Source organism: Sturnira hondurensis, unplaced genomic scaffold (assembly GCF_014824575.4).
Source record: "Sturnira hondurensis isolate 20B ecotype Veracruz unplaced genomic scaffold, ASM1482457v3 Scaffold0000059, whole genome shotgun sequence".
In the NCBI taxonomy this organism is placed as follows: Eukaryota; Metazoa; Chordata; class Mammalia; order Chiroptera; family Phyllostomidae; genus Sturnira; species Sturnira hondurensis.
This window is the reverse complement of record NW_028072690.1, coordinates 112147-133777: the sequence shown is the minus strand read 5'-3', so window position 1 is coordinate 133777 and position 21631 is coordinate 112147. Positions and strand designations below refer to the sequence as shown.

The window sequence follows — 21631 nt, the reverse complement described above, 5'->3', positions numbered from 1 at the left end:
GGAGCATAGGCTGCGGCGGTTGGTGGATCCCAGGCGTGGGGTGACAACAGGCGGACCCAGTGAGGGCGCAGGGCAGCAGGCTGACTGGAGTCACACATTCGTGTGCAGATACACCAAGCGAAGGAGCGAACAGTGAGACAGACCTCTTAGGCCAGTGCCCCAGTGATGGGAATTAGAGCCTGAAAGCACCAATTGGAAAGACTTTCAGGGTTGAGGTGCCAGGAGAGGCTCCCAGGCTCACAGAGAGTTCGTTGGAGAGACCCACAGGGTCCTGGAGGGTACACAAGCCCACACACCTGGGAACCAGCACCAGAAGGGCCCAATTTGCTTGTGGGAAGCTGCAGAGGGGACAGAAATCTGAGAGAGAGCGAAGCAAAGCACCATTTTTTTCCCCTCTCTGACCCCGCCCCCATGTACAGCATCACAAAACAGCGACTGGGTAGCCCCACCCTGGTGAACACCTAAGGCTCCGTCCCTCATACACAACAGGTGCGAACAAACCAAAACATGGCTCAAAAACAGCTCAAAGCCCCAGAGCCTATAATTCTAAGTGACCAAGAAATAGCCAACCTTTCAGATGCACAGTTCAAAATACTGGTGATCAGGATGCTCACAGAACTGGTTGGTTTTAGTCACAAGTTAGAGGAACAAATGAAGGCTAAACTAATTGAAATGAAGGGAAATGCACAGGAAACCAATAGTGATAGAAAGGAAACTGGGACTCAAATCAAGAGAGTGGACCAGAAGGAAGAAAAAAATGACCAAACAGAAAAGAATGAAGAAACAAGCATTCAAAAAAATGAGGAGAGGCTTAGGAACCTCCAGGACATCTTTAAACATTCCAACATCTGAATTATAGGGGTACCAGAAGGGGAAAAGGAACAGCCACAGTGGAAAATTTATTTGAACAAATAATACAGGAGAACTCCCCCAGTCTGGCAAAGGAAATAGACTTCCAGGAAATCCAGGCAGCTCAGAGAGTCCCAAAGAAGTTGGACCCAAGAAGGAACACACCAAGGCACATCATAATTACATTACCCAAGATTAAAATGAAGGAGAGAATCCTAGAAGCAGCAAGAGATAAGGAGACAGTTACCTACAAAGGAGTTCCCATCAGACTGTCAGCTGATTTCTCAAAAGAGACCTTACAGGCAAGAAGGGGCAGGGAAGAAATATTCCAAGTCATGAAATCCAAATGCCTACATCCGAGGATTACTCTATTCAGCAAAGCTTTCATTTAGAATGAAAGGACAGATAAAGTGCTTCTCAGATAAGGTCAAATTCGAGGAGTTCATCATCACCAAGCCCTTATTATACAAAATGCTAAAGGGACTTATATAAGAAAAAGAAGATGAAAAATATGAACAGTGAAAGGACAGCAAACTCACAGTTATTAACAACCACAACTAAAACAAAAGCAAACCAAGACAGCTAGATGGGGAGTGGAACCATAGAAATGGAGATCACATGGAGGGTTAGCAACAGGGGAGTCGGGGGAAGGAGAAGGGGGGAGAAGGTACAAAGAATAAGTAGCATAGATGGTGGGTAGAAAATAGATGGGAGGAGGGCAAGAATACTATGGGAAATACAGAATCTAAAGAACTTGTGACACATGGACATAAGCTAAAGGAGGGGGAATGATGGGGGAGGGGTGTGCAGGGTGGAGGGGAATGAAGGGGGGAATAGGACAACTGTAATGGCATAATCAATAAAGTATATTTTTAAAAAGAAGAGAACCATCGACATGTGAGAGAAACATTCATCAGTTGGCTCTCCTTTGTATCTTGACCAGGGACCGAACCCACAATCCAAACATGTGCCCCAACTGGGAATCCTTTGCTTTGCCAGAGGACCCCCAACCAACTGACCCACACCAGTCAGGACTGTTATTTACTTTTCAATATGTTTAAGTCCTTGAGGGTACAGCATTACATGGATTCTGTGTCCAATGGCCTTAGCAGGAAGGTTGCTTTGGAATTTAGCATGCACCATACCACCATATCCATGAGCATGAGTTACCTTCCTCCCGATTACTCTGGCTTGTTTGGTTTATCACCAGGAGTCACTGTGTTGTTCTTTGCTTTGTACACATAAGCACATCTCTTGCCTAGACAGAAACAGTTTCATCTGAAGCATACACATTTTCAATTTTAAGAAGAGCTATGTGCTCCCTCTGGTTCCAGATACCCCATTTATAGCTGGCAAAAATGGCCTTGGAGCATAGCCTTCCAGACATATTTGTCCTTGCTGAAGTCCTGTTCCCGGCAGGCTCCACAGGCTTCAAGATGAATTTCAGTATATATTGACTGTAATACATTAGCATGCCAAAAGACACATCTGCTGGTGCCAGGACAGATCCCACTCTGATCATATAAGGAAAGAAAAGGAGTAGCACTCCAATTCAGGAAAAAGACCAACCTGTAAACTAATGCATATCCCTCCCCCCATTATGTTGCCACCATAATAATCACCCCCAGACTTCTCTAGAAGGAGAAGTTGATTTGTGAGTCTGACTCCCGCTTCTTTATTCTCTGGCCATTGAATAAGAGTGAGACAAAGTAAGATAGCTCAAATGAAAGAACAGATCAAACTCCAGAAAAAGAAGTAAGTGACAAGGAGATAGATAGCCTATCAGATGCAGAGTTCAAAACACTAGTGATCAGGATGTTCATAGAAATGATTGAGTGTGTGATTGCAAAATAAAGGAAGAAGTGAAGGCTATACAAAGTGAAATAAAGAAAAATATATAGGGAACAAACAGTGAAGGGAAAGAAACTGGGACTCAAATCAATGATTTGGAGCACAAGCAAGAAATAAACATTCAGCCAGAACAGAAAGAAAAACAGGAATTCAAAAAGATGAGGAGAGGCTTAGGAACCTCTGGGACAACTTTAAATATCCAAACACCCAGATCATAGTGGTGCCAGAAGGAGAAGAAGAGCAAGAAATAGAAAACTTCTTTGTGAAATAACGAAGGAGAAATTTCCCAATCTGGCAAAGGAAATAGACATGCAAGTCTAGGAAGCTAAGAGAGTCCCAAAGAAGTTGGATCTGAAGAGAAATACACCAAGACATTTCATGATTAAATTACCCAAGATTGGTGGAAAGAAGGGAAATGGTCTAGTAAAAGAGCATGTATGAATGAGGCATGGACATAGACAACAGTGTGAGAATTCACTGTGGGAGTGTGGGGGGGTTGGGTGGAGAAGGGCAAAGGGGGAAAATTGGGACAACTGTAATAGGACAATGATAAAAAATCTTTAAAAAATAAAACAAAAATAAATTACCCAGGATTAACAATAAGGAGAGAATCTTAAAAGCAGCAAGAGAAGAGTTTCTACATAAGAGTTTCCATAAGACTCTCAGTTGATATCTCAAAAGAAACCTTACAGGCAAGAAGGGGCTGGAAAGAAGGGTTCAAAGTTATGAAAAGCAAGGAACTACATCCAAGATTGCTCTATCCAGCAAAGTTATTATTTAGAGTGGAAGGGCAGGTAAAGTGCCTCCCAGATGAGTTAAAGTTAAAAAACCTCATCATCACCAAGGCCTTACTATATAAAATGCTAAAGGGACTTATGTAAGAAAAAGAAAATAATTAAATATCTGAATTGCAAAATGACAACAAACTCACAACTATGAACAACTGAACCTAAAAAAATGAAAACAAAAACTAAGCAAACAACTAGAACAGGAACAGAATCACAGAAGGAGAGATCACAAGGAGGAATATCAGTGGGGAGGGGGAGGGAAGAATCCAGGAAAAGGTACAGGGAATGAGAAGCATAAATAACAGGTACAAAATAGATGCAGGGGAGGAATGGGTTAAGAATAGTAAGAAGAATGGAGAAGCTGAAGAACTTACGAGTACGAGCCATGGACATACCCCTGAGGTGGGGGAAATACTGATGGAAGGTGGGATAAGGGCAAAGGGGAGTAATGGGGAGAAAATGATGGGACAAATGTAACAGTATAATCAATAAAATATACTAAAAATGGCCCAAACAGCAAGTTTGGTGTCTCATATATTCTACTTGAATAAATTGTATTAAAAAATCTCTCTTAGGTCACAGGAGCAATGTGGACATGATTTCAGTGCTGTGGATGGGTTTCAATGAGTCCAGCAGATCACTGGGGCTACAGATGCTATTGCTAATTCACCAGTTTTGTACTGATGTCCTGTTTCGGACCAGAATCCTCATTGCAGTTTAGAGTGATGTCCTGTTACCTCCAGCCTTTCATATTTCCTTAATCTCTCCTTGTCTTTCATGGCCTTGATGAAAGTTTTCCTTTTTGTAATTCCTATGAAGGATTTTTTGTAATTCCTATAAAAATTTTCTCAACCAAACTATGACAATTTAGAAAAATCTCTTAGGGTCACTTAGGCAGGATATTTTATATATATAGTCTGTCTATACATATATTTTCCAATGGCTGGAAAAAGTCCAGCCATGTTAATATAACAAAAATGGTTTGCATGGCATTGTTGTAACTTGACAGCCAAGGAGAGTGGAGTGGAATGCACATGCATGAACAACGACAACATTACTGTGCTAGTCAGTGGGGATGGCAGATGCCACTGAGTGAGCTTGTGCACTGTATGGCCATCACATTCAAAATGACTGAGCGAGTAGAACAATGAATCTGTATCAAATTTTGCTTTACACTTGAAAATTCCTCCACAGAGACTATTTGGATGATTTAGAAGTCTTTTGAGGATGATGCAATGAGTGATTGGCAGATTCATCACAACAATGTGCCCACTCATGCATCACATCTCAGGCAGACTTTTTGGTGAAACATTAAATCATCCAGGTGACTCAACTCCTTTACAGACCANATATATTTTCCAATGGCTGGAAAAAGTCCAGCCATGTTAATATAACAAAAATGGTTTGCATGGCATTGTTGTAACTTGACAGCCAAGGAGAGTGGAGTGGAATGCACATGCATGAACAACGACAACATTACTGTGCTAGTCAGTGGGGATGGCAGATGCCACTGAGTGAGCTTGTGCACTGTATGGCCATCACATTCAAAATGACTGAGCGAGTAGAACAATGAATCTGTATCAAATTTTGCTTTACACTTGAAAATTCCTCCACTTGAATAGTCTCCTCCAGAGACTATTTGGATGATTTAGAAGTCTTTTGAGGATGATGCAATGAGTGATTGGCAGATTCAACAGAAAGAGAGGGAAACATCAACTTGTGGTTGCCTCTCGTGCACCCCCACTGGGGACCTGGCTGGCAACCCAGGCGTGCGTCCTGACTGATAATTGAGTCAGTGACCTTTTGGTCTGCAGGCTGACACTCAATCCATTGACTCACACTAGCCAGGGCTAAAATTTTATTTTATGTGGGCAGATTCAAGAGGTTTTTGTGCATAAATCCTAAGTGTACAACTCATTTATATTGAGATAAAAGTCATATATATGTATATACACACACACACACATATGTATAATCTGTCCAGAAGTTATACAACCATGTAATATGAAAAATAGAGACATTTATTGAAGAAGATACAAGATACAAGAAACATTGTACATAGGACAATGATGCCTCAGTCCCCTTCAATGTAGGCACCTTGGGACCTCACACAGTTCTCCCAGTAGTCATCAGCTGCCCCATTGTATATTCCTGAATCTGATTGATGGTCTGAAATCTTTTCCCTTTCAAAGGTGGTTTTAGTTTTGGGAAAAGCCAGAAGTTTTGGGGTGCCAAATTTGGGCTGTAAGAGAGCTGAGTCACCTGGGTGATTTGATGTTTCACCAAAAAGTCTGCCTGAGATGTGATGCATGAGTGGGCACATTGTTGTGATGAATCTGCCAATCACTCATTGCATCATCCTCAAAAGACTTCTGAATCATTCAAATACTGTATTTTTTGGACTATAAGATGCACTGTTTTCTCCCCAAATCCAGGAAGACAATATGGGTGCACCTTATAGTCCGAATGTAGCTTACCTGGCTTGCTGTGGGGAAGGGTGGGATGGTGGTGGAGCAGGGTCACAGGTTATTTTACCACATTTTTTGCTTCAAAATTTTTTCCTATTTTCTTCTTCTAAAACCTAGGTGCGTCTTATGGTCCTCTGTGTCTTATAGTTGTAAAAATACAGTACTCATACTCACTCCCTCTGAGCTCCAGCACCGGAGTAGCAGCTTGAAAGGCACTTGTGGCGTACAGGGAGGAACTGAAATATCTAGCACCAGGGTAAGAGCTGGGGGACAGTTTTCTCCCAGACAGAAATGAGGGCAAAGGCCATTGTTCCTTTTCTGAACCCTCTCCCCACAGAATGACAGAGCTGGCAGGTGGAAGCCATATCTAAGACTCCATCAACCTGGCTCACATGGTTTGTTCCACCCTGGGGAATCCCTGAGGCTCTGCCCTACCCAACTCACAGCCCACCCAAGCTGTTACCAGTGTCTTTTCCATGTGACTGGTTGGTCTCTGTTCAGGCTTCATATCTTTCTAAAGCCTCTCAAACAAGCAACAACCAGCCTCATTGAGCCCCCAGCCCTAGCAGCATCCAGCTTTGGATCACAGTTTGGCTTTTCCTGGGAAATTCCAAGCCCAGCACAAGCAGCAGCCATCTGCATACTGCTTTGTAGATCATGCTAGGTGGCTCCAGGCAGAACACAGGTGAGGGCTGACCTTGGCCTGCACCAACCAGGAAAGCCCAGAGCCTGTGCACCCAGTGGACAGATACAGACCATGTCGGAACACAACCACCCTGCCTCTGCATAGCTGATCCTCCACAGAGGGTGGAGGTGGGTGGTAAGTGGTCATAACCAGTCCTTCCAACTGAATGGACTGGGTAAATCCCTCCCATTAACCTGTCAACAGCAATCAAGACTGAACTACAAGAGGAGGGTGTACTCACACCACAAAGAGAGCACACCTTGAGTACCCAGAGTGGGTGATAGGGGAGGCTGTGCCACTCTACCCTACAGAACGCCTACTACATTACACCACACTACCAATATAAGGAGTCATAGCAGCTCTGACCTAATACATAGAAACAAACACAAGGAGACTGCTGAAATGAGGAAACAAAGAAACGTGGCCCAAATGAAAGAACAGATCAAAATGGAGATGAGCAATTTATCAACTGCACAATTCAAAACACTGGATATAAGGATGCTCAAGGAACTTAGTGAGTACCTCACCAGCATAAAAAAGACCAGGCAAACATGAAGGATATACTCATGGAAATAAACAACAATTTAGAGAGAATCAACAGTAGAGTGGATGAAGCCAAGAATAAAAGCAATGATATGTGACATAAGGAAACAAAAAATAACCAATCAGAACAACAAGAAGAAAAAGAATCCAAAAAAAATGAGGATAGTGAAAGGAGCCTTTGGGACAACTTTAAGTGTTCCAACATTCGCATCATAGGGATGCCAGAAAGAGAAGAGAAAAGCAAGAAATTTGAAATCTGTTTGAAAAAAATAATGAAAGAAAACTTCCCTAATTTGGTGAAGGAAATAGACATGCAAGTCCAGGATGCACAGAGAGTCCCAAACAAGATGGATGCAAAGAGGCCCACTTCAAGACACAGCATAATTAAAATGCCAAAGGTTAAAGATAAACAGAGAATCTTAAAAGCAGCAAGCAAGTCCTGGCTGGTGTAGCTCAGTGGATTGAGCGCGGGCCTGCGAACCACACGATCGCGGTTCGATTCCCAGTCAGGGCACATGTCTGGGTTGCAGGCCAGTTCCCAGCAGAGGATACACCAGAAGCAACCATACACTGATATTTCTCTCCTTCTCTCCTTCCCTTCCCATCTAAAGATAAAGAAATAAAATCTTAAAAAAAAAAAAGCAGCAAGCAAAAAGCAGTTAATTACCTATAGGGGAGTTCCCATACAGTTGTTAGGTGACTTTTCAAAAGACACTTTTCAGGCTACAAGGGATTGGCAAGAAATAGTCAAAGTCATGAAAAGCAGGGACCTACAGCCAAGATTGCTCTACCCAGCAAAGCTATCATTTAGAATTAAAGGTCAGATAAAGAGCTTCCCAGACCAGAAAAAACTAAAGGAGTTCACCATAACCAAGCCATTACTGTATGAAATGTTAAAGGAACTTATTTAAGAAAAAGAGCAATACTATGAACAATAAAATGGCAATAAATACATACTTATTAACAATAGAATCTAAAAAACAAACTAAGTCAACAAGAAGAACAGAGACAGAATCATGGATATGGAGAGTGTTTTCAGGGTTGGCAGATGGAAGGGGGTTATGAGGAAATGGGCAAAGAGGTGAGGGGATATAGAAGTACAAATTGGTAGTCATAGAATATCCACAAAACAGGAAATGGAGTAGCCAAAGAACTTACACGAATGACTCATCGACATGAACAAAGGTGTGAGGATTGCCTGAGGGAGTGGGGGTGTTGGGTGGAGGGGAGCAAAGGGGGAAAAACTGTAACAGCATAGTAAATAAAATGTAATTTAAAAGAAAAAAGTAAATAAACTTTTCTACCATCTGGTCTAGATCTAAGGACAATGCAGGAAGACAAGAAACTCCAGACAGTGAGAAACTGTGCAAGATAAACCATACTTTTCCTTAAATAAACCCCAAAGAAGAAAAATTAATTCAGAGATGCTATTGGCTTGTGAAATTATAATTTCCACAGCAAACCTGTACTAACTAAATCACGGGCAACAACGGAATTAGTCTCTGAGTATTGCTTTTGCTGCCTCCCTAAAACAAGAATAAAAAAGACTGCATCACTTCTGGAAGTCTAACCTCCTCACAGAGCCCTGCTCTTGATCACCTTTTCTTAGCACATACCACATTTCACTGGCATTGGCTATTCAAATTATTGTCCTTAGACTGAAGTCACTGAGAGGAAGATCTGTTGCATTCGCAGAGCCAAGAGGCTGTACACTAAATATTGGATAAAGTAAAAGTTGAGATCAAATGCAAGACAGAGATCTAAGGGGGATCAAGAGGGCTCTTGTTACTCAGGAGATCAGAAGAGTTTGTTTTGTATATAATCTGTAAGAATGGGATTTCATCAGTGAAGGCATAAAAGCAAGTAAAGATGAGTGAACCACTAAACCTTGCTCATTTCATACATTCATCACACCAATAGGTTCTCCCCCCGCCCCACCTTTTTTTTTTTACCAGTTAGTGCCCCATGTTTTTCTCTCTCATCCCTTGTACAAATTTGTCCTCACCTGAATTCTCTGACGGGCTGGAATGTATTCTTGAGATTTTAGTGATTTAAGGGGGAAATTTTACATGACACTGTTGGGGAGGGGGATAGTCTTCCTGCTACCCTTGTTGAGTTCTTACAACTGGACTAATAATAAAATTAACACAGGCCAGATTAACATGAGAAAAACCAGTTTAAAATGTGGGCATGGGAGAGCATAGATGATACTCAGAGAATTGACAGACCTGCCAACTTTTCATACTTTTAGACAAACAATAAGTTTGTGAAGAACCAACAGGACAGGTCTGGACGCTCGTTGGTGAGGAATCTAATCTAAACTAAGTCTGGATTGGGGTAGTAAATTAGTAACAAGGTTTTTACCTTAAGCTTCTACCCTCGAGCCCCACTCCTGGATTCCCTAATTCCAGGGTGTCTTTCTCCCTTGGAGCAAGAAGGGCACTTTTCACAAGGGAGATTATTCTCCCGATTTCAGGAGGATGCAGAGAGCTCAGAGCGTTCTTCTTGCGTTGCTAGTTTTTAAAGTAACTTTAAATAAAAATAATCAATATAGTGTTGTTCGATATTTTGCAGCCGCCTGCCCTGGTCCCGGATAATACCAACAGAAAACCTTGGAAGCATGAACTTAGTTTATTTGGAAAGTTAAAATAAGGCTGAGTTTTTTATATTGATGAATCCTTCCAAAGTCTACTACTACAGCTCGGCTAAAGGCCGGGTCGCTCACGCACTGAGCGATTTCCTCCGCCATTGGCTGCCACGCAGGAGATAGAGCGTGTAGCCAGAGCCAGTCGACCGTGTTTCTCCCATGCCCTCCCGAGCCCCCTTCTGCGCCCCCTTCCGCGCCCAGTCTCGGGCTAGTGGCGCCTGAGCATGCGCCCTGAGACGGAGGTGAGTGGGATCCCAACCCGCCCGGCCAGCAGGGGGCGCGGCTGGACGGGGGCGGGAGGCCCAGCTGTCCCGCCAGCGTTTGGGCCCTGCGCCAGTGCCTTGCGACCGTGACCAGGAGTCAGTAAACCACCGAGAGGCGGAGACCTCCCATTTTCCTAGAGAGAGCAGGTGGGAGCGGCGCACGGGGTAGGGGTACGGGCGCGGGTTGAGTGGCAAAAGAAAAAAAAAGGGGACCGACCCGGAAGCGAAACGGAGGGAGCTTCCGTTCTTTGTTCTGTCCCTGGTGTGTGGGTCTGTGACAGTGTCCAACGGAGCCTGGTCCGTGCCCGGGCCCCTCAAGTCTTCCGTCCCTGCCCCTAGGGTGAGTCCGGCCGCACTCGGGGCTCGCGGTGAGACGGAGTCTGTGATCACCCGGGAAGGGGGTGGTGTCCGTGCTGCTGCGGCCCGTGGGGGACCCCAGGTCCTCCTGGAGCAGGGTGCTGAAGGCGCCGCTCGCTCCCTTGCAGCGGGTCCCGGACTTCGTTTTTCCAGGGACGCTCCTTTACCTGCGTGGGAGAGAGAAAGGGGCTGCGGTTCTGGTTTTGTGAGTCGGCTCCCAGCAAGAGCGCTTAAAAGTTCCACTGTGGCTGAGGAAGGATCCCTCCCCTTGAAACAATTGATGACAGCCACCGTAACTTGGTAGTTCTCCGAGACGCTTTTAGCTGAGGTTCACACAGTTACTCGCATCCACGGTAGGAGAGGAGGTTTGTTTTTATTTACCTGGGTGTTTAGGGTGAGAGAATGAGTTCTTCGAAGTGTACGCGGTTAGACCTATGTCTGGGAAGAAGTGCAAACTCAGTTACAGGAATAATCCACTGGTGCCCAGTAAATCGAGTCGTTTATGGGGAGTGGTACGACTGTTTGTATTCCATTTGCAACTGTATTGATCCCTGATTTGATCCGGTTTTGTGGTGGGATTGAACATTGACCCGGTGTTTACCCTCTGAAGGGCATGTTTACACTGTACCAGAGGATTAGCAGGATGATGAACCTGCTAATCTATGGACTGTTAGAGAAATTATAGTTATTTATCCCCCAAAAGAGAAGTTTGTGGAGAGAGGGCATCATTTGGTTTTGGACAGTTGTGTGGGAGAAGATTCTGTCGTTGAAACTCCATAGGTTTTTAGGTCTCTGGTCCAAAGGGATGGATTTTCGGTTTACCGTCTCCCGGTGGCTGAACTATGCAGCAATGGAACAGACTCCTTGCTGAAGTATTGAGAGTATCTAGCAAGTAAGCCGACATTGTTAGCAACTTGAGAAGGAATCTTAACATGGAATGAGAGTGTGACCTGGAGAACTTGCAGTCCCTTTCAGCTTTCTTCAGGATGCAACACAAGTACCAGTTGTTACGGTCTTAATTGGTATTTGTTAGCATACATCTCTTTTTCCCCTTATCTATAAATATCTAGATTAGAAGTGAAGTTTACATGTATTTTAAATTCCTTTTTGTTTTTTCCCCTTAATCATACAGCATTGGCATCAACTAAAGTCAGAATTCCTGGGAACTTGGACAGAATCTCCCCCTAAGTGCTACTTTGGCCTTCTCAAGATAACTCTAAAAAAGGTAGGAAAGGATCCAGCAGGTAAAGCTTTCCATGAGTTGTTTTCATTACCAGGTCATTTTTCTCAGTCCCCAGAAGCTGCATGAGGGAGAGGGGTTGGCATTAGAGCAGGGGAAGGGCCCAGCCTGCCCCTGAAGCTGTGGGAGCACAATGGAGAGTTTTCTTTCTATGAGAAACATTGTTTACTGATCCAGACACTGGGTACTTGTTCTCAACAATATGCCTTTGAGTTACAGCTTTGGTTAACCCAGCTGTGAGGAGAGAGCATTCCTTTTTTCCCCTGAAAATCAAAGTCTGATTTTCCTTTCCAAGGACAGTTTAGACTGAGAGCTGATTTGTTGGGGGTGTCTGCTTATAAACAGTCCTAGAAATTGTAAAGATGTTGATAGGAACAAAGAGATGGCTGGCTATGGTCTTCAACCTTTTTGGCACCCAGGACTGATTTTGTGGAAGGCAATTTTTCCATGGACCAGGTAGCTGGGGATGTTTTGAGGATGATTCACACACATTACATTCAAGCTCACCTCCTGCTGTGTGACCTGTTTCCTAACAGTTCTAAAGGTTGGGGACCCCTGGTTCAAAGGGACCCAGCTGGGAGAGTGATGGTGGCAAGAGGGTATGTTGCTCACCTTCAGCTGGTGGGCCTGGCTCATGTCTGATTCAGTGCTTTTCACTGTGTAATGGTGGTGGTGGTGAGCATTTTATACCCTCCTGTTGCCCAAAGACTAGAGTTCTCTGAACTCTCAGACTAGGCCCCTCCCCTTTTTATGTCTCATGTGAATACAACAGTCTGTGATGATGAAGCAAATACCATTTGCATTCCTGGTTTTTTACTCCTTTTAGTAGTGCCTTGCAATATAGTTGGCACTCAACAGATGTTTGTTATATGAGCAAATAAACAGATGGAGAGAGGGAGGTAGACAAAATCCAGGGGTTTTTTTCCTTTGCTCATGCCTAAGTGTAAGGGTGCTCTGGTGGCTGCTGCATCTATTCTAGATCTGTTGATTCTTGCCATAATGTTCAGTGAAGTGGAAACTGCTGTTTGAGATCCAAACCTTAGTCTAGGTGTTGATGTTTGTTTTATTCACTAGAACCACAGAAAACAGATCTCTGTTGATTTGTAGCATTTAGGAAGTGGGGACATCAATAGGGGTAAAAACAAAGTAATTAGTAATCTTGTGCTTTTTAAAAAGTATTTGTCCCTGCTTCAGGGACTTAGATTCTGATCTAAGGCAATGTATTAGGAGAAAAGGGAGATAAAAAGAAAGTGGGCTGCCACCTTCTCAGTGAGAGGATACATAGCAGCTGGTACTAGTCTTTCAGATCCAGGTGAATGTATATACCTAGTCCCTGTCATGAGACTCACAAGGACCACAGAAGGGCCCAAGTTCCTCCACAATATCCCACCTTTGACTGGGACAGGGAGGAGAAAACAATTTTAGAAGGAAAGAAGGATGAATTTATCTTATTTAATTTAATAGAGCTGTTTGCCCTAGCTCTGTGAGACTGGGGTTGTCTCCGCAGGTTTTTAAAATGAGAGACATGGAACTCAGTCAGCATCTCTAGTCTCTATTATTTGGGTGCTAATTGCATGGCTCCTTCTTCTCTAAGGATAACACCTAAATTTAATGTAACAGCTAGAAACCTAGTAAGTTTTTTTTCTCCTACCAATTCTAATGTTTATGAGGGTCGTTTTTCTCTATAAATAAATATCTTTCTCCATGATCCCAATTTTTTAAAAGATTTTATTTATTTATTTTTAGAGAAAAGAAGGGAGGGGGAAAGAGAGGGAGAGAAACATCAACGAGTGAAAGAAAGATCAATTGGTTGTCTCTTGCAGTCCCCCAGCTGGAGACCTGGCCTAAAACCCAGGCATGTGCCCTGATTGGGAATCGAACTGATGACATTTTGATTCTCAGGCCAGCCCTCAATCCACTGAGCGCTGAATATTTGAGCCACACCAGCCAGGACCCAAATATTCTTCAAAGTTGGTATGGTGCATATATACATATTTTACAGTCTATGTGTGCACTCTCTTTTTCACTTTGATATTTTTCATTTTGATAGTTATTTACTATTTTGTTCTATTAACATTATTATTTGGCACTGCTATTCTCTGTTTTTTCTTGTTAAAAATGTCCCTCGGTGTATATGGGTAGCCAAAAGTGGGGTATTGTTGAGGAACTTCGGCCCTTTTAGTGATCCTCATGTAACCCCATTATAGGGAATGGAGTATATATATTTACCAGGGTCTTAGAGACCAATCCCCGTGACTGCATTTCCTCTCATTGTTCTTGGGTACTAACTAAAATGCTAGTGAGTTGTTTTTTTTTAAATATGAATCTTGAACTTTCATTTTTGCAGTGCTTCCTTATTCTCATTCAAAACCTGCTTCTGGCTGAATCTGTATATAGGAGACCAGAGATAGGTACTTCTGGCCTTACCCATGGAAACTCAGGCTGATCACGCATCTCAGGAACCTCAGGCCCTGCTTGAGAGTGGTAAGGAATGGGGGATTCATTCATTCATTTATTCAGCTATTCAACAGTCATCTCTTGAAATCTCAGAAACTAGGCAAATTGCTAGAATACAGACATGATTAAGACATAGTTCTTGCCATTCAATGACTCACAGCTGAGTGTGGGTTAACATACAGCTTGATAGGTTTTATAGCTGAGGCACTTTTAGGGCCTGTGGGTTCCTTGTGCAGGATTAAGAAAACGGGGACACTCACCAAATTCCATTTTTCAGGGGCTCATTGACAGCCAAGTTCATAGTCCTGGTTTTTGCTCTTTAGGACCATGTGCTTAGAGGACACTCTTGGGAATTGTTTTGTAGGTCACAGGCAAAAGATAAAATTTAAAAAGTTTAAAAAATTAGGTAGGAAGCCATGAAAGTATTAGTATTTTGCTTCCATAGACCACTTTCATGACTAGAGCCAGTTTCATTTCTATTGGTTATTCTTCCCTTGCTTAGGAGAAAAAGCATTTAAGAACCTTTTTTGTCTAGTGATTCGGTAGAATCTAGTATCTAGGGATTTCAAGTCTCTATGGAATAAATACGTTAACCTAAAAATTACAGAAAAGGTAGGTGATTAGGAAAAAATCTGGGCAATACAGCTAACTGATAAGGACTTGTATTCAGATTACAGAAAAACTCTTGCAACTCTGGAAGACAACCCACTTCTTAAAATGGAAACATTTAAATAAACACTTCACAAAAAAAGATATACAAACACTCAATAAGCACATGAAAAGATGTTTGATGTTGTTCAAATGTAATTCAAAACAATGGTGAGATACCACTGAACATACATTAGATTGGCTAAACCCTGGCTGGTATAGCTCAGTGGATTGAGCGTCAGCCTGCAAACCAAAGGGTCACTGGTTCGATTCCCATTCAGGGCATATGCCTGGGTTGTGAGCCAGGTCCCAGTAGGAGTCACACAAGAGGCAACCACACATTGATGTTTCTCTCCCTTTCTTTCTCCTTCCCTTCCCCTCTCTCTAAAAGTGGGTAAATAAAATCTTTTTTAAAATAATAATAATGAAATAAAAGATATACCATACCAAATGTTGGCAAGGATTCAGAGGAACTAGAACTCTTATATAGTGCTGGTGGAAATGTAAAATTAGACAAATACTTTGGAAAACAGTTCATCATTTTTTAAAATGTTAAACTTATGTACCCATATGATCCAGCCATTCCCCCCCAGCCAGGGGTCGTAAGAAAACCGAAGGAAAGAAAGGAGGGGGGGAAGGGGAAGGAGAGAAAGATGATTAAGTACAGAAACAGGAAACACCTACAGTGTTGAGATTTGTACATTTGATCTGGGGATGAAGAACAGCTATGAGTGTTATGTCTTTAGTCGGGGTTGGGGTGAAGCTCCTAGTTTTCCTCTGGTCTAAGAGAACTTCATACAGTAGTTTGAGTTCAGAGCTGTGGAGAATGATGGAAGGAATATGAGCAGGACAGCCTTTGTTTCTGGCCAAGCCTGGGAGAAGGAACAAGAACACACTCATCACTAACAACAGACTGGGCACATTTCATTGAGAGTAGAGTGACTGGATAGAAAGAAAGGGAACAGGGGCAGAGTAGAGAACAAGATTCAACATAGTTTTAGACATCTCTCTTTAGAATGGGCCCACACTGAATGTGCCTATTATAAGCACCTTTCATAGCTACAGAGGAAGTGAACTTAAAATTGTCAGAGGGAATAGGTCCTATGTGGTCCCAGGACCCTCTGAGTTCCCTGTAGGTTGAGAGGCCAGACAGTAGCAGACTTACTCATAAACCCTTTAATGTCCCCAGCTCTTCCTTCCTCAAAAGTTCCTGCATTTTCCAACAAGGAAGGTCTGGGGGATGAGATGTTGGCAGCCGCACTCCTAAAGGCCAAGTCCCAGGTGAGCTCTGGTTCCCCTTATCCTCTTTTTCTTTTCCATTTTGTGGACATTTTGGTTCAGCACCATCCCAGTTCAGTGTTCCAACCATGATTCCCTCCATCAGGACTGTGGTCTTTTCCTACTCAGTAATGGACCTTGCTTTCTTTCTTGGACTCTCACCTCTCTCCACCCTAATCTCCTTTCCTCAGTTTCCCAAATTTGCTTTATTTAACCCCATCCCCGATTATTTTTTTGGTGCTGCCAGTCCTCACCCTGAAATTGCATGTAGGAACATGTTGTTTCAGGAGTTGGTGACATTTGAGGATGTAGCTGTGTACTTTATCCGGAAGGAGTGGAAGCGTTTGGAGCCTGCTCAGAGAAATCTCTACAGAGATGTGATGCTGGAGAACTATGGGAATGTGTTCTCACTGGGTAAGGAGTTAACACTTTCTCAATAAAACTCTCGGCATTTCTTTGCTTCCTTGTTGGCTAGTAACAATTGAGTTGGAGAAAATAATTAAGGAAGGATTGCCTTAGTCTCAGAAAATTGTAATAATAATAATAATAGTAACTCCCATTTGCATAGTAACTTATAGTTTATAGCAAGGTTTCATATATATTCTCTCATTTAATGCTCACAGTAACACAGTATTTGAGGGAGCTAGAATTATCCTCCTCATTTTATAGTTGAGGAAAGAGAGGTCAGATCTGAAATGCTTTACACACGCTCCTACAGCTGGTGAGTGGTGGAACTCTACCTCTGGTTTTTGAAGTCCAAGTATGGTACTTTTTTTCCCATGTTATTCTTAGAATTTAATATACAATCCAGAGACTTTTCCAAAAGATTAGCATATTGGGATCCCAGAACATGTGAGGTACTGCTGTGTGCCCAAGTGAACATTCTGGAACTCCATCTCTTCCCCTTCTCTGTTGGGCTACCTCAAGGGACTTGTTGCTTTGTTCATGGTGTAGTGCAACTGCTATTCTTAAGGCATTTTAACTTGTTATAGGGAACAATTCCCTTTTTAACCTTTAGCCTGTAGACTGTTAATTCCTTGTCTCTTACCTTTAACTGTGAGAACATGTTCTTTGGCAATGCCAGAGGGTCTTTCTAACTCCGTTTGAAAGCTCCCCGACATTTCCTTTTTGACCTTGGCGGGTCCTGGGTCTGGGATTGAGCTCTGTGACTGCTTGATATGAACAGGATAAACCTTGTCCTGTGTCTTTCCCCCATGTGCAGGATTCCCATTCCTGTATTTTGACATGATCTCTGGTCTGAGGAGGAGCCAAGAGTTCTGGGTTTGAGGGGAATTGAGAAGAGAGAAGTTCTGAGAGGTGCCTGTTCAAGTGAAGGAGAAACAGCTATTTCTGTTCCTAATACTCATTGCCCTATATTTACTTCTAAAATATTGACAAACTGAAAAAAATGCTAACATCTAGACCTTTTATATTTGTCCTCTATGCTTGAAGTTCCCTTTTAAAATCCCAGGACAGTGAAAATAAAGAAGTCACATATGGAAATTGTTTACATACCATCACATCATAGCGTGTTGTGACCCTGCTAGGCTTAGGGCCCAGAGATGGACTAACTCTGTCTCTTGCCTCTTTCCATGCATTTGGCACATGTGGCACAGCTACAAACATGAGTGTTCTTTTCGCCTAGGGCTGTAGAGGATCACCAGTGACCTCAACTTGGTGCTCCTTCGTGCTCTGCTACTGTTTCTCATCACCCTCCCTGCTTTTCTTAAACAGTTCTGGTAGTCATCATCTCCCAAATTATATCTACAGTCTTTAACCTGTCTGAGGACTTTGTCACTTCATTGAACATGCCCTTCTTCTTTTATTCTTGGTTCCCTGACCCTACCTGATCCACCCTGCCCTTACAATCCAATTTTTTCTACTTCCAGCTGTTTTCTCAGTTTTGCTTCCTGCCTTTCTCCTTCCCTATTTCCTCTTCTCTTATTCTGCCTTAGCCACACATAGCCTGGGCAGATAAGAGGCATGCACGTGATTATGCTGTCCTCTGGTTTTGATTCTTTCTTCCACAAGGAACAAGTGATGTTTGTATTTTGTATTATGCCAGATGGTGAGACCAGAACTGAGCATGATCAAGAAATTTCTGAAGATACAGGATCACATGGGGTGCTATTGGGAAGATTCCAAAAGGATATTTCTCAGGGTCTTAAGCTTGAAGAAGCGTATGAAAAAGAAGTCAATCTAAAGAGGCAGCTGGGGAACTCCTCTGGAAAAAGACTGAGTAAGAAGATACAAGATTTTGGTAAAGTGACAGTTGAGGAAAAGCTAACCCCAATGGGAGAGAGAAGTCAGAAATATAATGATTTGGGGAACAGCTTCACTGTGAGTTCCAACCTTATTCCACATCAGAGACTTGCTGTGGGACATAGACCCCATAAGTGTGATGAATGTAGCAAGAGCTTTAATCGAACTTCAGACCTCATTCAACATCAGAGAATCCACACTGGGGAAAAGCCCTATGAATGTAGTGAATGTGGGAAGGCCTTCAGCCAGAGCTCACATCTGATTCAGCATCAAAGAATCCACACTGGAGAGAAACCTTATGAATGTAATGATTGTGGGAAGACCTTCAGTTGTAGCTCTGCTCTCATTCTGCATCGAAGGATCCATACTGGAGAGAAACCTTATGAATGTAATGAGTGTGGGAAAACCTTTAGCTGGAGCTCTACCCTTACTCATCATCAGAGAATCCACACTGGCGAGAAACCGTATGCTTGTAACGAATGTGGGAAGGCCTTCAGTAGGAGCTCCACCCTCATTCATCACCAGAGAATCCACACTGGAGAGAAGCCCTATGAATGTAATGAGTGTGGGAAGGCTTTCAGCCAGAGCTCACACCTCTATCAGCACCAGAGAATCCACACTGGAGAGAAGCCCTATGAATGTATGGAATGTGGAGGGAAGTTTACTTATAGTTCAGGCCTTATTCAGCATCAAAGAATCCACACAGGGGAGAATCCCTATGAATGTAGTGAGTGTGGGAAAGCCTTTAGGTATAGTTCAGCTCTTGTTCGCCATCAGAGAATTCACACTGGAGAGAAGCCTTTGAACGTAATGGGAATGAGTAAAAGTTCTCTCAGAGTTACTGAATTAAATATCAGAGAGTCTACATGAAAGAGAGCCACACACCTGTTTTTCTCACTTCCTCTGAGTCTAAAGAGTTCCTGCCTTGCTACAAGAGTATGAACAGCCTAGAATGTGTCCCTTCTGATGCAAACATTTCACTTTAGAGAATGGGGTCAATTCATTCAATTCAATGGGCAAATCATTCTGGCACAGTGATTAGCAACCTAGTCAGTTTCCCAGGGAATGGTACCAGCCTTGAAAAATGAGGCAAGTAGCAGATTAATTGTTGGGAATAGAGGGAAGCTCTGGGACAAATCACCTTCACTATGGAAGGGATTTTGCACTAGACAATATTTCTCACACCAAGGGAGCCTTTCTTACTAAGGTGGGGATGGAAGCACAGTAGGAAAATTCTAAGGATTCCTCTAGTGGGAGTCAGTACAGTCAGCATAGAAGGCAGTGGCAAGAATGTTTTGGGTTCTGTTCCTTTCTAAGAAAGGGAAAAGGAGGCTGTATTTGAAAGCCCTTGTTCCTAATCCAGCTTTAATTTTTGATAAGAAAATTTGGTGCTGAGGGGTTTATTTGAGGGAAAAGGGGTGGGGTGGTCAAGAGAAGTTTTCTATGGTGACTATCCTTTATGACTTGGAGCAGCAAGACCAAGTTTCCAAGAGCTGTCTGGCATTTTTATTGGAGAACCCCTTTCATGCCTTGTGGTATGACTAATTGGGAAATCCATCTAATCAGTGAATCTAACATGAGGAAGTGGATCAAAAGCGTTTAAATTGCCTCTGCTTCCTCCTCTTACCACTCCTGTGATAGAAAGGAGTGATTTAATCCAAACCCCTAGTGACTAAGGATGCTGTTAAGGAGCTCACTTAACCAGCTTGCCCTGCCCTGTGTCACCTATGATCTGTGACACCTAACCTGAGTAGCCAGCCTCTCCTGCCCCCACCTCTGACTTCAACAGCAGAGTATGAATTCACACTGCAAAACCTAGAGAAGGAAGGCTCTGACCAGAGCCTGGTGGTAGGGCTCCTGCTGCGTTAGGATGGAGCTCCTAAGTTTTCCCAGCTTGAAGGGGTGACCTTTGATTATGTTTTCCCAATCTTGCTCATCCTGTAGCATAAATGAAGTGCACTATTAAACAGAATAGATTTTCAGGAGAAATTGAGTGTGTTTTTGTGCAGGAGCAAAGTTTATTTTAGTTTAAATAGGAAACACCAGTGATTGTAAATGGAATCATTAAAAATTAATCGCAAAATTTTTTTTACAACCAACCATTTCTCTCAGTCACAAACATGGCACCTCTTTCCCTCAAGACTCCCATTGTATTCCTCTAGATACTGCCCCAGACTATTCAATCATTTACACAATCGCTCCCACCTTTACACCCTCGTGTAGAGTTTTTGTGCTGCATATTCAGTGTGATATTGTACTTAAAACCAACAACTAAAACTAGAAAGGTGTTACTGAGTTTGGGGTTCCAGACAAGCATATACTTGGATATTGAGTAGCAATGGGCATATTTTGGTTTCTTAGTTTGGCTCTTGGTGGGAGGATGTTACAGTCATGGAGAAGGTAGAGATGAAAGTCTAGTGGAAAAGAGGATATGTCTGGAGCTCTAGCCTCTGAAAAAATTTGGATCACATTGTGATCACCTAATTGTGTTTTTAATTTCTTAAAGCTGTAATGAAACTCATCACTTGGGCTCTTCCCTGACATCTGTACATAATTGCAAATTGTTTCTCAGAGTGTAGACTGAACTATCCATATTAGAGTCTAAACTGCTTGTTAGTAATGCAGATTTCTAAGCCCCAAATCCAATAAAATTATTTTGGGGGATAGAGCTTAAACTACCCTGAAAAGGGAAAAATTCCTAGAAGATAAACTTGAGCTATGTCTTAGTTAATACGTGGTAATTAAGAAGAGCTTACAGTTAGGACAGTTTGGGGTGGCCACTTAATGTGAAGCTCTGGGGAAAGACCACTGAACAGCAGGGGTCAGCCCCTTTACCTAGATGGTGAGGACTTCACCTCCCCTACCTGCACACAAGACTTCATGGCTGTCAGTCTTTCATAACATCTCAGTGTGACCTGAGACGGACCATTACATGAAAAAAAGTTTTTGAAAAGATCTTTGAAACTCATAACATTTTTATTCACCTGAGTCTCCTGATTATTCATATCCCCACCATGATTCCTCAATCTGTAACAGCATTTCTTAATGTGCATAGTACCCGTTTGTGTCTTTGCCATTATCCTTAGAATCCATCTACTTCCAAGGCCTCCACCATCTATGCAAGTATTAAATCTGCATGTGTGGCACCGATCTCTCCCAAGCTCTAGTCTTGTGTCTCCAGTTTGTAGGACATTTGCACTTGGATCTTTAAAAAAGTTTCAAATGGCCCTGGCTGGTGTAACTCAGTTGGAGTGTTGTCCCATAAACTGAAAGTTTGCGGGTTCAATTCCTGGTC

At 42.7% G+C, this 21631-nt stretch overlaps 1 protein-coding gene and 1 pseudogene across 5 annotated transcripts; one reads left to right on the top strand and one right to left on the bottom strand.

Annotated features, from left to right (window-relative positions):
• Positions 1 to 1788: 1788 nt before the first annotated feature.
• LOC118987461 (60S ribosomal protein L35a-like) lies at positions 1789 to 2280 on the bottom strand (annotated as a pseudogene).
• Positions 2281 to 10137: 7857 nt separating this feature from the next.
• Positions 10138 to 20423, top strand: ZNF3 (zinc finger protein 3). 5 transcript variants are annotated; one of them, XM_037045152.1, is made up of 6 exons: positions 10138 to 10265; positions 11584 to 11695; positions 14039 to 14175; positions 15986 to 16077; positions 16362 to 16488; positions 18140 to 20423. In XM_037045152.1, the coding sequence occupies exons 3-6, from the start codon at positions 14121 to 14123 to the stop codon at positions 19204 to 19206; spliced, it is 1341 nt and encodes a 446-aa protein (XP_036901047.1). In that variant the 5' UTR covers positions 10138 to 10265; positions 11584 to 11695; positions 14039 to 14120; the 3' UTR covers positions 19207 to 20423. The 5 variants fall into 5 exon arrangements, with proteins under 5 accessions (XP_036901047.1, XP_036900953.1, XP_036900906.1 ...); XM_037045058.1 differs by lacking the exon at positions 10138 to 10265 and adding an exon at positions 10318 to 10434 and having other exon boundaries at positions 11584 to 11676; XM_037045011.1 differs by lacking the exon at positions 10138 to 10265 and adding an exon at positions 10318 to 10434.
• The last annotated feature ends 1208 nt before the right edge of the window (positions 20424 to 21631 follow it).